At 42.4% G+C, this 16,699-nt stretch overlaps 1 protein-coding gene across 2 annotated transcripts in view; it reads right to left on the bottom strand.

Moving 5' to 3' along the window:
• Nucleotides 1-40: 40 nt before the first annotated feature.
• STK38 (serine/threonine kinase 38) overlaps nucleotides 41-16,699 on the bottom strand; it is a 45,441-nt gene continuing 28,782 nt past the window's right edge. For both annotated transcript variants that reach the window (XM_082662999.1, XM_082662998.1), the window contains exons 8-14: nucleotides 14,159-14,261; nucleotides 13,246-13,307; nucleotides 8,298-8,415; nucleotides 7,143-7,266; nucleotides 6,878-6,973; nucleotides 5,822-5,916; nucleotides 41-5,332 (exon numbers count right to left, since the gene is read on the bottom strand). In XM_082662999.1, the coding sequence (XP_082519125.1) occupies nucleotides 5,202-5,332; nucleotides 5,822-5,916; nucleotides 6,878-6,973; nucleotides 7,143-7,266; nucleotides 8,298-8,415; nucleotides 13,246-13,307; nucleotides 14,159-14,261 (729 nt within the window). In that variant the 3' untranslated portion in view covers nucleotides 41-5,201. The remainder of the gene's footprint in view (nucleotides 5,333-5,821; nucleotides 5,917-6,877; nucleotides 6,974-7,142; nucleotides 7,267-8,297; nucleotides 8,416-13,245; nucleotides 13,308-14,158; nucleotides 14,262-16,699) is intronic.

Below are 16,699 nucleotides of genomic sequence, written 5' to 3'. Positions count from 1 at the left end.
CCAGGAGAGGCTCTTTCCTACAGCAGCCGGCGGGGGCGCGGCTGGCCTGGAGCCTGTATGTGCTTTTCCCACCCTGCTATTTCTTATAATTCACAGGTTCCAGAGCCATAATGGTCTGCTCTCTTTTGAGTTTCTGGTTAACTTGCATTCAAGACCCCTTGAACCCTCAAATCCAACCAAGTAGTACCCCACAAAACCAAATGTAAATTTGAAAGGTAAGATGACTCGCAAACTTCTGTGTTCTACTTTTGGTTTCAAGCAACTGAAGAAGCATGGCAGGCATGAAAGGCAGCTTAAGAAGGTAGGGCAGGGTCCAGGCAGGTCCCTGGGAAACACTGCTTTGGGGCATCTTGCTCATCCTCTGCTAATTCGGCCCTCTTCTAGTCAGGTGCCTCCTGAGCTCCCCTCAGCACACTTGGCCTGAGCAGCTTACTGGTGACACTGACAACTTGAAGGGGTGCTGAAGCCAGCCAGGGCCTCCCTGGCAGGCCTGCCTTTGTCAGCACAGAGGTTAAGAACATGCTCTGAAGGCATGGCCCATTGAGTATGTTCAGTGCCAAGTGCTGCTTGGTCACAGGGACATGCTGACTAGGACACAGTTCCTCCCTTCAGAGGGCTCTTATAATTGCACAAAGACAGATTCATAAATAGTCCAGGTCACTCAGGAAGCGCATAAGGATGGAGTAGCCAGTTTTTACTATGAAAATTAGAGGAGAGTTCACAGGAGGGTTCTATACATGACACATGAACCAAACTGTGAAAGACAAATACTAGTCGTTTTGGATTCATGAATCCAAAAGGAAGTATTCCAGACCAACGCAACCGTATAAGCAAAAATGCGAAAGTGCACTAGTTGCTTATTGTCATCAGGGAAGAGGATGGTGGGGGCAGGGGGAGGATAGTAATGCAGAGATAGGCCAGAGTAAGGAAGGGCCCTTGTACCTCAGACAAAGGTGTTTGGTCTCATTATATAAGCTCTCAGGAGCCTGAAGGATTTTATGCAGGAGAATAACATGATCAGACTTGAAATTTAAGAGTTTCTTTGGCAGCAGAGAGGACGACAGACTTGAAAGGGGAAGGACCAGGGACAAAGGTCAGCTAAGAGACCACAACAATGGACTCAGCAAGGAATGATGAAGACACTGGTAGGATGGACAATCATGCCCCAGAATTATATACGTTTACTGATGGGAATCATGTAAGAAATTTCTGGCTTGGACAGCGGGTAGAATGAGCTAGAAAAAAGGCTGTGGAGGCAAGAGGAGCTCCATAAGGACAGTTGGCACCTGTAAGAGGCCTTCCAGGTGGCAATTTCTAATAGGCACTCGGCTACATGGGATCTAGAGTTCTGGGGAGAGATCCAGGCAGGATGGTCATTTTGCAGATCTCACCACAAAAACGGCAGCTGAAGCCACAGTATGGGGGCGATCACACGAGTGAAAAAAAGGCAAAGGCATTGCTCTGAGGAGCACCAGCATTTGGGCAGTGGCAGAGGAACTACCAAGAAGGAAGTCAGAGAGGTGGGAGGAGAGTTTTTTGTTTTAACTCAACAGTGTGAGTGCAGCAGGGTGGTCAGGTAGATGAGGGCTGAAGAGAAGCCAGTGGATGTGGCAGTTAGGACGCCAGTGAACAGAGGAGTGATTATTAAAATTAGTACTAGCACGTTTTGCACATGGGATAATTAATACTAATGTGTTTCACACAAGGGGAAGAAACCAGACTGAAGTGAGAGGGAAATGAAGTAACGAAAGTGACTGGAGAGTGTTTTTCAGGAAGCAAGACTTACTCATAGCTCCACACCTCTGTCACAGCACAGGACAATACCTACCAGCCTCCCAAATCCTGCACTGCTCACCTTACCCTCTGCCAAATCACTGCTACTTACTAACACCTCTGGGAAGCTTCCTCAACCTTCCCAACGACTCAGGGTTGGCTTAATAGTACTGTTACAGCAACACTAACATACTAATAACTTTATAGTTGATGCTGCAATTCTGTGAAGCCAACTTTGTGGCTGGGAAGTCTCTCCTCAAACTGATCTGTGGTTCAGAACCACAGTGGGCTTCCCTACTGCATCCCCAGTGTACCTGGGATTGAGCTCTGTATTTTATGAATGCTTAAGTATTATGTGGGCAAGATGTGTTTCTCTGAAAATATGCCTAAAGAGCAGCGTGGAGGCTTGTTTTTAAGTCAGTGTTGGTTTTGACAGATCATTCCAGGGAAATGGTTGCTAACTAGGAAAGGAAAATACCATTCACTGAATCCTTTTGCATTCAATTCAAAACACCGTTTGGGTTACACACAGAGGCCCAGGAGAGAGTAACAGGAGAAGGTGATCCAGGAAATATGCTTTCCAAGGAAATGATTCAGAGAAACAGTAGTAGCAATCAGTGGCAGAGGTTTCCTACACTATACAGATGAGCGTTAAAATTAGCAATCTGCTATTTCACAGCCTGACCATTAATCCCAAAGGATTCCCCTCACTTTTGAAATTCTTAAATAGGTACTGAAGAAAATTCTGATGTACTCCTGAATCAAGGAGTCTGAATGACATCAGCATTGTTTCATTTTAGTATGCAGTACAGTTCTATTATTTTCTAACTTCTCCTAAGAGACAGGACACAGAATTATCTGTGAATAGGACCAACACTGAGCCAGTGGTTCCCGACATGTTTCTTGAAACTCATGAGCCTTGGAACGACAATACATTGTTAGGCTGCATTTAACTAACCTCTGCCTGCAGTTCCCACCCTGGTTGGTCTTTGCCCCTTCCTCTTTGCCTGAGGGTCCTTTTCCTGACCCAGAGAAGGAGGTAAGAAGTGGGACCCATAAGACTCCTTAAGTCTACATCCAGAGACAGAGCCCTGCTCTGGTGGACACAGGGAGCTGAGAAGTCCATCCTGGGAGCTTGTGAGATTCCTGGTCAACCCCAGGCTGAAAAAAAATGGGGCTGAGCTACAAACAAACAGTTGTATAAAGGGTCCACCAGTTTACAGAACTTTCGTCGGCAGGTTTTCCCTTGGCCTAACTGCACTTACTGCAAGAGTGCCCACTGCCCAGTAACACTGAGCCAGGTGAAAAGAGCATAGACGTGAGGCCAACAGAAGACAGTCTCTTTACATGAACTCCAGTTCAGAAGACTTGTTCTCAGGGAACAAAAAAGCAGGTCCCATCTTCCCTGAGATGGTAAAGCATTTTGCCTAAAGGTGGTCTTCAGCGTTTAACGGTTTGCAGACAAAAGGGTCAGAGGAAGCCATCAGCACTCTGGCTCTTTGAATTACGAGCCACAGACTTATACTATTGTTTTCACACAGTTTATTCAGACATTTAAAAGTTAAAATGTGGGCATTCCCCCCCAAAAACAAATTATCCCCTGCCACTCCCCAACACACAGACTACCTACCACCCTCCCATTACCTCTCATTGTCCATGCTTACCACATACTCTTGCAAAACACATAGGGGTCAAGACCCCAACTATTTGGTAATCCAAAGAAGCTACAAAGTTACACAAAAGAATCTCACTTCCTTTTCACTAGCAAACCATGAATGAAAGAATAAGGGGAAACACATTACCTTCATCCAGAGTTAATATTTCCCTAATATTCTTTTTTCTTCCTCTAAGACATTAAAACCCAAAGCAGTTTCACTTACTACTGTAACTCTGATAGTCCATTTTTCTTTTTCTTTTCTGAATGGCTAAGCTAGGACGTACTTTCCTTTCATAGCTGATGTTAACAACCTCAAGACTGGCAGAAAGCAGTCTCCCAGCTGTGGCTTGGCTATGACACTCTGCAACAGGCAAAGTTACCACATAGGTGCAAATGATGCTTTAAGAGTTATCAAAATTTTTAAAAGTAATAATGCATTAATATGGAGCCTCCACATTCTTCTGATGCAGCAAAAGTCCTCTAAAGGCGGTGGCAGCTGTGAAAGAAAAGGCACTTTGTGCTAAAATTCAGAGGGTCTCTCTAGAGAACACCACAGCAGAGAGGCCTGGTCAGCCCAGGCCTCCACGTGACCCTTTAGGGTGAAGAGGACCATCCCCCAGGAAGGCATCTGCAAAGGAAAAATTTGTAATCATGATTCCAAGGCAAAATGGTTACTTAAAGTTGGGAGAGGAGAAATACTAAGAGGATACAAATACAGTTGCACCAAAGATTGAGGCGTGAACTTCGCACGGATTTGCAGGCTGGCTCTGCGCTTTGTATTGGGCTCGTTCCTTCACCACTTGCAGGGAGGTCTGGACACAGAGCAGGAGCAGCACCTTAGCCAAGAGGGTTCGAGGCCTCCTGCTTCTGCCTGGGCTCTCCTTGCTGTGTTCCCAGGAATAAACCGAGGTCCTTTTGGCACCACTTGTGGGTATTGCTAGTCCACGGCAACATCCAAAGGGATTTTCTAATACAGCCGCGAAGAGAAAGTGAGGGTTTTCCACGTGATCCAGGACTCCTTGGCAATCAATGCCCAGTGGCTTTTTGGGCCTTCTAAGAGCAACAAAGGATCAAGCTGGTATCTTCACATCAACACTCAGAAAAGCAGCGTGAGTATTTCAGATGGGTAGAAGGAAATCAAAATGGACTGAGGGTCTTTATCCTAGTACCATAAATAAAGTGCACCATGAATGGAGGCTATAAAAAGCTACTTGCCCGAGGCTGAGGTTTGGGGAGAAACTACCACCGTCACCCACTCAGAATGGTGGATCATTTCCTTCAGCCAGAATGCTGGCTACTGAAGCTTTCTTTATTGCTTTGTTTCCTTAGTACTATGGAACTTTTAGCTGTAAAGAAAAAAAGTACTTGGTGGGCTTGGTAGCAAGCATATGTCACAAAATCACAGGAATTGGCTGATACTCAGTAAGTATATGTTACAATCTCAATGCTGGATGATGGCTGTTTTTCCCCCTTCATTCTGATGAACTTAGGAAAACTCAAGTTTTTTTAAAACATCAAATTGGCTCATGATGCTTCTAAAGAAGCAGGACAGCCGTTAATGGCTGATGTAGTAAAAATGGTTGTCTTTGTTCTACAGGTCATCAGATGCATCATGGAAGAGAATCCACTTACTATCACATTTCAGGAGTTTACCATGACACGTTGGTAGGTTCCATAAACTTCTTCGAAGCTCTTTCAAAACAGTTATGTGAGAAGAAAACCATGATGTTGTACAAAGAACTGCTCGATTTAGGATCCCATTTCAAGGAAACTACTTTGCTGCTTTCATGTAGGAAGGTATTGCCCCCCGCGCAGTCAGACCCTCAAAGCGCTTGTATGTGTAATTGATGAAGACCCAGTCTTTGTTCTTGTAGTCAGTGTCAGGGTGATTACTTGTTGCCACTGGGAAAGAAACAGATGTGAGAGTTGATTCACTGCCTTACCTTGATGGACTACTCAGTACTGACACTCAGTACATGACATTCTGAAGAACATATCACAGCTTCTATCTGGGAAAAGTTATTTTTCACTCTGCGAAATTTCTACATTTGCCTGCCTATGTTCTCTGAACCTCATGTTTTTCACAATATTTTAGAAGTTTTATTTTCTCATTTCTGTCATTTCAGATTACCTAACCTTTAATTTAATAAATAACAAGAGAACAAATCTTTGTGGTTCACCCATCCAGCTGAGCAGGCTAAATATGGGTGTTTGTATTCACTACTTTCCATTCAACAAGGTCTCACTGCTGCCCTGCATTAACACTGGAAAAATACTTACAAAGAGCCTGCAGTTCCTCTCCATGTTCTCTACCCTGATTTGTAAACATCACCCCAAAATTTGGGGGAAATAATGCACTTATAAGGCAGCCTGAGGCAGTGGTAGAATTACCTGTTGGCTTAAGAATATCAGATTCTGGAAACTCATCGAAGTTTGAGGTATCATCAATGCTTTTGATTTCAATAGATATTGCAGCAGGCCTCTCTCTGCCAAGGACAGACATGCCAAAAATTACTACGGTTAGTAAACATATGATCACAAGTAATCAAGTCTTTCTCCAAAAAAGACCCCTGGTCTGACAAGGGAAGACTGTCCACTGGCAGGCAGCATTAATTTCCTTTGAAAAGCTTATGACCACTGACCAACCACACCAGCTGACTACAACCAAACAAAACTATGATGAAAAAAATGTAACAATTATTCATAGCTAGGAAGAAAGACAAGAAAAATAAGGAGAGATTAAAATCCAAAGTTAGCACACTCTCCCTGACAGCCTGCCCTGTCTGCTGAAAAGGGAAACTGAACCCCTCGTGCAGGGCTCTGCCCCTCTTCTACCAGAAGTGCCAACGAAGTAGAGTGGCTAAAAGGCAAAGGTAGAAATCACAAGCATGCGAATTAGAACACTACTATGAAATGGATGACAACTTCATCTTCTGCTCAACCAATGAATGCTGAGGAGGGAGGTCTGTGCAGCGCAGGCAGCTCTCTGCGAGCCCTGTCCGCAAGTTTCACGTTTCCCCTCCACTCCCCCTCTGCGCCCTTCCCCACTCTATGCTTCTTCCACTCCTCTCTTCCTTCTCTGTCTCCCAGTGATAGCCTCCACCCTAGGGGCAGGGACAGTCCTGCTGGTGGCTCCTAACACTAGAGAGGTTGGTGTGTTCTTGGTAAAAGCAAGTGCAACACAATGCTTAGGTGGTCCTTTCACCGTGGAATCCAAAGTTCACTTCACTTTGGAAATGACTGCTGGCTTCAATGTGTCCCATGGCACATGGGTGACAGGAAACCCCAACTCCCAATCCTCGCCATGAATGAAAATCAGGAAAAGACCCTGAATTTCTAAGAAGCTCTCTTCCCATACTTGGCTTGCCAGTAGTGGTGCTTCTAAATTAGTATTAAGCAAACTACAGACTTTCTGAAATTATCCTGAAACTTTGTATACGGATATACCTGATATGTTCCCAGTCAACACCTTCAAAAAAAGAGTTACTTTTGATTTCCTCAACTCCAGGGGCTCCAATTCTATGTTCCCATTCACAGCAGAATCTGGAAAAGACAGAGGCCTTTCAGCATACCTCAAGTAGTCTCTTCAGAAAAAGAAAAGGAGAAATGGGAGGAAGGAGGGACCAACCCAGGAAATGATGAAAATTTTTAAAAATAGATTCACTCATGTTGAAAAGCCTGGCTGGGGGACAGGGGAAATGTTCTCTGATACCTCAAAATTAGATCCTTGGCTTTCTCAGAAATAGGAACTTCTGGAGGAAAAGTCAAAGTTTCTTTCCAGTTCATCACCTTCTTATATGTCTCTTGAGGGGTCTCAGAACAGAAAGGTGGGTAGCCTGTAATAAAAAGGGAACTTCGGAGCTCTCACATCCCAGAACTTTGAATCTGAGATTATTCCCCTTAATCTGATTCTAATATATCTTTAATGATCCTATATGTCCTTCCCTACATGACATGGACAGGATTTCCACTCACCCCAGGAAACATCTAAACCAATTGTTCATTTTCCCCCAAACTCCTAAACCCAAAGTGAAGTTGTGCTTCTGGTACCACTAGGGAGCCAGCTACTAGCTGGAGCTGGAAAAAGGAAGGAGGACAGAAGCAGAGTTGCAGAGGCGGGGCTCACTGTGCCCAAAGAGGAAAACGAAAGGATGAAACAACATCATTAAGAAATGACTCCATTCTAGGAATATCCTTATTTGGGAAAAGTGACCACCATGCCTCTCTTTGAGAACTACAGGTGAGAAGGATAGTCACCGTAATACTCCACCTGCCCTCTACACAGACCACATCCGCCTCCACAGGCATGCATCCAGTGTTCCCAAAGACAACACAGCCAGACGATGCCACACCAGTCATTCACACAGATTCACTCAGGGCCACCACGGACAGATGGGCTCTCCTAGTGCTCAGGCATATGGCCAGCCCCACAGATGTGTCCCCTAAATACACAGACATACCAATCAACAGGGAGAGAGGTACGAGGGGTCCATGCTCTGAAGGCTTTGAGAGAGAAGGGGGGACAGCAACTAAGAAGTAGAGTGCTCGAGACACAGCCCAGTGAAGGCTCTCTGTATACAATGGGTGTTTAATAAATGCCAGTGAATGAAAGAGTTGCTAGATGGAGAGGATGGAAAAGTCGAAGAAAACCATGATAAATGATCAACAAAGCCACGAGAGGGTGCCAGGGAGCCATAATATAGTGGGATACATTTGATGGCCCAGCGTTTTCTACCTAGGAAACTTCACTTTAAAAGACGAGGGGGGAAAAGTGCTCTTAGATGACCCCCACCTGAAACAGTCTATTATCAACATAGGACGCTTTCCTGACTGCACAGAAAAAGTCCTCTGAAAGCACGCAACTTACCAATAAGCATTTCATACATGATCACCCCCAGCGACCACCAATCACAGAGCTTGTTGTACCCGGTCTGCATGAACACCTCAGGAGCAATGTAGTCAGGAGTGCCTACTGTGGAGAAGGCCTGAAACATGTACACACATCAGGAAGCCCAGCAGGAAGATGGGTGCCCAGAGTTCTGTTCTAGAGACCAAAGGCTACAAGTATCACCTAGAGCTACCCACGAACTAAATAAGCAGGATGGCCCAGCAGCTTAATGGCAAGTCTGGCTTGCCAGAGAACTTCCAAAATGAAAATAAAGCTTTGTCAGTGAGGTGAGAGACCATTCACTAGGTCAAAGGTATCTGTCGTAGCAACTAGTACCATAACTGAGCACCCAGTAAGTGCCAGGCCCTGTACTCCTTTTATGCTTATGAGCCTATGACAAAACTCAGCAAAGAGGACCTTATTCGCCCAACTTTGCAGATAAAACTCTGACACCCAAAACGGCTTTGCCCAAGGCCTCAGAACTAGTTAACTGGCAGAGCCTGGTTTGGAAATTAAATATCTTGCTCAAAACCATCCCTCTTTCCACCTCTTTAATTTGGAAAATCATAAAGGGAAACTTTATTATCAAAAGCTAAAGTTATAACCTATTGGTCAAAGGTTTGTAAGTATCTGCTTATCAAACTGAAACATTTATGTAACTAGTTCTTAGAAGAGTATTTTCTAAATTCAAGTAATCTACTCTCATATACCAGGACTACAATACTAGGGGAATTACAGTCAAAAAGCCTTCCTGTGCTCAGCATTTGAGGGCTTACCACATGGAAGGCTCTAATCTAAGTGCTTTCCATATTATACAACTTCTAAAGTTAAAAGCTACAGCTGTGTGGACTTTTAAAAATACTTATTATGAAATACTGCAAATATACAGAAAAAAAAGCAGACAATACAACATCCATGTATACATTACCCATGTTAAAGAGAGGTTAATAATCTGTGATATTTGTCTCAGATCATTCCTTTTTAAAAGAAACAAAACTACAGAAATGATTAAAGCCAGAATCCTCCTCTCCCCACTGAAGTCATAACTATCCTGAAATCATAACTACCCCTGTGCTATGCTTGTATTGATATTTGTATAAATGACATATAATTTCTTGTATATTTCAACTTTTAATAAAGGGTTGCATACCGTACTGCATTATTCTATAGTGCTAAAACTTGTTTTTACTCCATATTATGATTTTGAGATTTATTCATATAGCTCTAGTTCACCAATTTCACTGCTGTACACTATTCCATTATACAAATGTCACAATGTTTTTTATACATTCTTCTCTAAATAAACACTTACATTGCTTCCAATGTTTCACTAATAACAAGTAACACCTGAATAAACATTCTTGTAACACGTCCTGGGCACTGGGTAGTATTGCTGGGTCTTGCATCATGAGCATCTTCAACTTAATCAGACATCATCCAGTTGTCCTCCAAGGTGGTTACATCTATTTAACATGCCCAGTGGGATGAGCTCCTAGTGCTCCACTTTCACCAACACTTGTCTTTGTCAGACTCTTAAATTTTTACCAATCTGATGAACATGAAATAGGATCTTGCTGTTTTAATTTGCATTTCCCTTATTTCTAGTAAGGTTGAGTGCATATTCATATGTTAATTAGCCATTCAGTTCTTTTTTCTGTGAATTACTACTGTTTGGATCCTTTGATCATTAGTTGTTTTTTTCAGTTGCATCATCTTTTTTCTTACTGATTCCTTGGAATTCTTTCTTTTTTAGCTTTTCTTTTTGGCCTCACGGCTTGTGGGATCTTAGTTCCCCGACCAGAGATCGAACCCTGGCCCTGGCAGTGAAAATGTGGAGTCCTAACCACTGGACCACCAGGGAATTCCCTCGTAGTAATTCTTTATGAATCCAAGGCATTAATCCTGATTCATCAGAACATTAATCCTTTATAGTTTTATATATTGCAAATATCTTCTCCCAGACTGAGGCTTATCATTTTTTTTTGAGGCTTATCATTTTTATTATGATTTTTTAAATTTGTAACACATACCAAAAAATTACCAAATTATGAAGCATAATAAAATGAATACCCATGAGTCCAAATGAAGAACCAAAATATGTATCACTGATATTATTCAAGCTAACAGTGTACCCACCAGCCCATCCTCCTGCCTCTCCTCCTAACCCCCATGCTCAATTTTATGTTTATCATTCCTCTGCCTTTATCTTTTTTATTTTTATTTTTTGGCCACACCACGCGGCATGCAGGATCTTAGTTCCCCGACCAGGGAATTGAACCCATGCCCCCTGCAGTGGAAGTATGGAATCCTAACCACTGGACAGACAGGGAATTCCACTCCTCTGCTTTTAAAAAGTAATTTTGGGGCTTCCCTGGTGCCGCAGTGGTTGAGAGTCCACCTGCCGACACAGAGGACACGGGTTCGTGCCCCGATCCGGGAAGATCCCACATGCCGCAGAGCGGCTGGGCCTGTGAGCCATGGCCGCTGAGCCTGCGCGTCCAGAGCCTGTGCTCTGCAACGGGAGAGGCCACAACAGTGAGAGGCCCGCATACCGCCAAAAAAAAAAAAAAAAAAAAAGCAGGCAGGGTGAACAATTATATACGTTAGGCTTAACCTAGAGCAATAAATTTATATTAAGTATTAACTAATATTAACCTTCAACTTGGTACTAGCTGAATGGGATCACTTACGACAGGTCAAAAGCACAGGGCTAACTGACCTTTTTGTGTGTGTGTGTGTGTGTGTGTGTGGTTCGCGGGCCTCTCACTGTTGTGGCCTCTCCCATTGCGGAGCACAGGCTCCAGACGCGCAGGCTCCGCGGCATGTGGGATCTTCCCGGACTGGGGCACGAACCCGTGTCCCCTGCATCAGCAGGCAGACTCTCAACCACTGCGCCACCAGGGAAGCCCTAACTGACCTTTTGAAGACTGAAAGTTAGCTTTATTTTCTTCAAGTTATCAGAGGAGGTCATATGAGGATGACCACTTCTACTATAGATAGAGTAAAAAGGCAAGAACCTTAACCACAGCATGAGAACCTAAGTTTATTCAGATTAAAAAACATTTAACTATTAAATAACACTTAACTCCAAATATGGAACTTGGGACATTTCCTTCCTTATAGACCTATAAGGGGTTCCTAGTAAGTCTGACATGACCCTTTGGCATATGTCAAAGGGCATAAAGCTTCTCAGAGTACAAGAATAATTTAAGGTATTTAAGCTTAATTACCCCCAAAATTACAGTCGCCAAAGGTTAAATCTTAGTTTGCTTTAAAAAAAAATTTTTTTAATCACAGAAGATTCCTTACCTTTTGTTACCCTCCAAAACATAATTATCAGTCTCCCAATAATGCAGGAGCTACTGTTTAAGAAATAGTCTCTTAGAGGGTCTCAACTTTCACTGCACAGTAGAATCACCCAGAGCCCTTTTAAAAATCAGATAAGATACCGAGACTGTATACCCCAAACCAACTGCACCAGAATCTCTTGGGGTGGGACCCAGCATCAGTAAGTTCTGAAGTTCCCTAGGTGATTCTGGTATGTAGCCAAGGCTAAGATCTACTGCTCTATGAGAGACATAATAGAAGCGCCTGACCAAATCTGCTCCTGACATTCCCTAATCCTTAACAAACTATGAAAAGAAGGCTATGATGTGACTAGCTATACCAAACTTAAGTATCCCCAAGTTAATGTTAGAAAAGATATCACAGATTAATTTCATTTTCTACATTTCCAAAACCCAGGTTTAACATAAAAATCATAATATTCAAAGCATGGTCTTGAGACCCACTGATGGGCCTTAAATGAATCCAAAAAATGCAAGCCTTTCTTTTGATTCTTTCTTAATCCTAAGGCTTCCACTTTCACATATGACTAACAGGTACTTAGTAGCAACCTACTAAATGAGTTATTAAAGATACTATAGAGAACTCTAATTCACTATTTTACTAAGAAGTCTGGCCAAAACACTGTATTTGGCAAACCTGCCAAGTTACAACTGTATACACCAACAAGCAGAAGTGCCACTATTTCTAGCAAATACACATGCATGATCATCATTCCAAGTTAGTCATAGTTTTCCATCCCTGCTATTCTTGCTTTCTAATGACCAACTGCTATAGTTTAGCTTTACTATTTTCAATTTGCTATTGGGTTTCTAGGAAAGCCTAAGTATGTAGTGATACACATTTCTATTATATCTGGTCAATAATTCTCCAATAACTAGACACTGGGATATGTGCATTGCATTTTATGAACCAATGAGTCAGAATAAAAGTTTGCCTAGACAGCAGTATTTCACTGGTGAATTTGTACTATTTAAATAAATTCCAACATGCTATTGATATCAAGGTAAATGCAATAATGTTACTTATTTTTAAGCTTGTGGGGCATAATTTTATGTGTATATACTCAAATACTAGTAAAGTAAGCATTTCCCTTAAATTTCTCTCCAGTTTTTATCACCAAGTTCCTTTTTCCACCATAAAGTAGGAAAGGGTGGGGCAGGTGAACTGATTTGACTCAGTGAATCAAACTTTTTAAAGTTTGAGAACCACAGCCTTAAAGCTCTGGGTAGGTATTTGTACTTAGTTTCATTTTGCGAGAACTCCATCTTAAATATAACCCCTTTACCACCATAAACATAGGGAAAAGGTAAAACAGGAAGGAAAGGGGTTGTCACCAATGTAAAAGGTCAGAATGAGGTCATCCACTGAAAATGTCACAACCAGAACAACCTCATATTATCTGCCCTCCTTCAAAAGATTACTTTTGGCGCTACCAACATAATGACAGTGCTCTATTAAGGTAATTTAAAACAAGGAATAGGTAAGCTGCAAACATTTATCAAATGCAAATTTATGTGCATACTTTTAAACTGATTCATACTTGGTTTGTAGCATTTAAGAAGCCACAAATATTACTTACTAGCTGACGTCTGTTTCTTTTCCAGGTTTCTGCTTTCCTTTTGGAATTCATGTTCTGAAAAGCTAAAAGCAGAGAAAACAAGTTCTAATCAAAGTTCAGGAATAAAGTTTACTACTTTTTTAGGCTCTGGTTCAAGCCACATGAGACCCTCAAGTCTTGCTTTTCTGCCCATACATCAATAACTCTGGATGACACATTTCCCAGCAAATTCATAAGCCCAAATCAGAGGCTCTAAAGCATTAACTCAAAGAATCACACAATAAGAGTTGTAAGCCACACTTCTATGTGGATCAGGTGGCCAGAGAGGACACGGACAGACCTTAAACAAAATTACAGGGAATTTAATCAGAATCACAGGGAATTCAGTCTCATCAGAAGCAAAGGTCCCAAAGTGGACCTAAAACATTCACAACTTCTCAAAATTACTATCAAATTTCCAACAGTAGTAACTTACATAATCAGAGACTTCTGAATATATAATACACTATGGACATAAGCTTCTCAAGGATGAACTGTAATTTTACTACAGAGTTTCAATGGTTTGATAGAGTGAAAGTAACTCATAAACTTCTTTCTGCCATGACAGAAAGAAGCACCAAGGATAAATATAATCTGGAGTTGTTCCCAGGACTCTTTCCTCTACTACTTTTGCTTGCCTGCTCCTTATTCATCCCTCGTAACCTTCTCAAGAGCTCCAAAGAATGCTCTTTTGGACATCTGCCTTTAACATATTTGGTAGCCTTCATCTTGCCTCACCATATAGTACAGATCACAGGCAAACCTGGGAAGGTATTTTTACTCTCTAAAGACTCAAACTGTGAGAATCTCCTAATCCATCCCACATATTTTGGTTACCAGGGGAACAGCTCCCAGTTAAGGGATAAAAAGGCTAACATCACTGTTGAACACTTACTGAAATCACTGGGGAGGCTGTGGTTCAGATTCCTATAAAATTCTGTCCTATGTGCTTTTTTCAGTCCTGTGCAAAGGCCAAAGTCAGAAAGTTTCACGTGGCCCTATGGGGAGGAAACAAGGTAATGAATGGATGAACATTCATGGATGTGGAACAGAACATTATCTTCTCCAGCTCTGTGCAGTATCCATTGCAGCTCCACAGCCAAAGGATGCTGCTTTTTCTTTTACTACAGGGAGAAATATATAATAGCAAACAAATTCTTTAAAGATCACCCCAAATCCTATTATACAAATAAAAGTATTTTCATTTTTGCACATTACCTTTGTTTTTGTCCAAATATAAACTTTAAAACTAGTTGAAGCCTCCATGGCACCTAACTTTTTTTTCACTTTTTTAAAATATTGAAATATAGTTGGCATACAATATTATATTAGTGTCAGGTGTATCCACAGCACCTAATTTTACTTCTTAAACTAACTCAATCAAATATTCTTCTGTTTCTTCAAAATCATCTTTAATGTCTACATAATATTCAAATGACTTAGTACATCACTGTCTACCTATCCCCCGATACTGGATGTTTAATCCACTCTCAAAGCACCCCTGTGCCAGAGAGGGCCTGTGTTCCCAACCCTAATCACGCATGGTACAGAAGATGGTCTTAATAAATGGCTGTTAAGTGATGAGTAAATAAACAAATCTTTGTTCATATAGCTTTTTCCCCACATGAGTTATTTCATCAGAATAAATGCCAAGGAGTAAACTATTCCAAAGACAAAGAGAATAAACTTTATTGCACAGTTATTGACAAATACTGCCACACTGTATTCCAATCATAAGTCTCTGACTTTATCATTCTCTTCAAAGAAAACTCACACCTCCTGTGAGCCAGGCACCATGCCTTTAAGTGTGCTGTCTCATTCTTAAGCCACACTTCAGACTCAAGAGTCATTAAATGACTTTGGGGTGAAATGGCAGAACCAAAGCCAGAAATCAATGCTCCCTCTCTCCAGACCAGGATTACTTAACCTCTCCAACCCCCTGATCTCATCTGGAAATTGGGAATAATGATATCTTCCTGGCAAGAATGATGGGAATTAATGCATGTAAGTAAGGCTCCTAACCTGGTACCTGGCACATGCCTAGCCCTAAGGAAGAGGAAGGTGTTCTTGGGGTGGTGAGATTTTCCTTGCAGGACATTTGGTCCACGCCAAAAGGTCGTTGATACTTGGCTCTGTCCAAAACCATTTGGCATGGACACTTTGGATTGGACCAAATTGCAAGGAATTTTTTGCATGGACCAAACGTCTTATGAACATTTTAGACAGGACCAAGTGTCCACTAACCAAAATTTTAAGTAGATAAGGAGGTAAAACCAAAAACAGGGGAGGGACTCCTGATGCTCAGGGATCTATACTGCTTGCTCAAGGTCACACAATTAAAAGTGATGTGGCCAAGGTCTCAGCTCCAATGACTCATCTGTGGTCTTTCCATGATACCACCTTCCTTCAGTCCGTAGGGTCAGGTTTTTGGAGGTTTTTTTTATCCCATTAGGGGTGTGTGCGTGTGTGTGTCTATCTGTCTGTCTTTGGTAAACCACCAAAGACAAAAGACAGCTTTGGGCCTGCTAACCTAGTATCTTCCTTTAAGACTTGCAAATAACCTGTTCTGCAAGCCAAGGAAGTGTTTTATAGTTCTCATAATTACATGATTTACCTGGACACCTCCAAGAAAAAGTGTCTTAAAAAGCAGTGCCGGGGCTTCCCTGGTGGCGCAGAGGTTATGAATCTGCCTGCCAATGCTGGGGACATGGGTTCGAGCCCTGGTCCAGGAAGATCCCACATGCTGCGGAGCAACTAAGCCCGTGCGCCACAGCTACTGAGCCTGTGCTCTAGAGCCTGCAAGCCACAACTACTGAGCCCATGCACCACATCTACTGAAGCCCATGCTCCACAATAAGAGAAGCCACCACAATGAGAAACCCACGCACCGCAACGAAGAGTAGCCCCTGCTCGCCACAACTAGAGAAAGCCTGCGCACAGCAACGAAGACCCAACGCAGTCAAAAATAAATAAATAAATTTATTTTTAAAAAAAAGCAGTGCCTGGAGCAAGTGCTATTCAAACCTAAATTTTCAGGGAACTCTGTAGCTCTTCTGAGTACACAGGAGGAACTCAAAATGTCTCCATTTTCCCTTCTATAATCTATATGGCTAAACACATATATGAGCTCTCCTCTACAAGTCTGGGCTAGCATATGGTAGAGAGCATGTCTGCACCAAACAGGGTTCCCAAATCCACCTCAGCTAGACTGAGTCCCCAAGCTCTTGGCCTTCAGTATGTTTGCTGACCTTGAACACAGACTACGGCCTACAACTAAGCGAGAACTAAGGCACCTGGGGTACAGGACCAAGGCATCTGAACCCAAGACCACACAAAGTAGGGCTACTGCTTTGTTAAAAATATATCTGGGACTTCCCTGATGGCGCAGTGGTTAAGAATCCGCCTACCAATGCAGGGGAAACGGGTTTGATCCGTT

This window comes from Grampus griseus, assembly GCF_964374135.1.
Source record: "Grampus griseus genome assembly, chromosome: 10".
Classification (NCBI taxonomy): Eukaryota; Metazoa; Chordata; class Mammalia; order Artiodactyla; family Delphinidae; genus Grampus; species Grampus griseus.
This window is presented reverse-complemented; position numbering and strand designations above follow the sequence as displayed.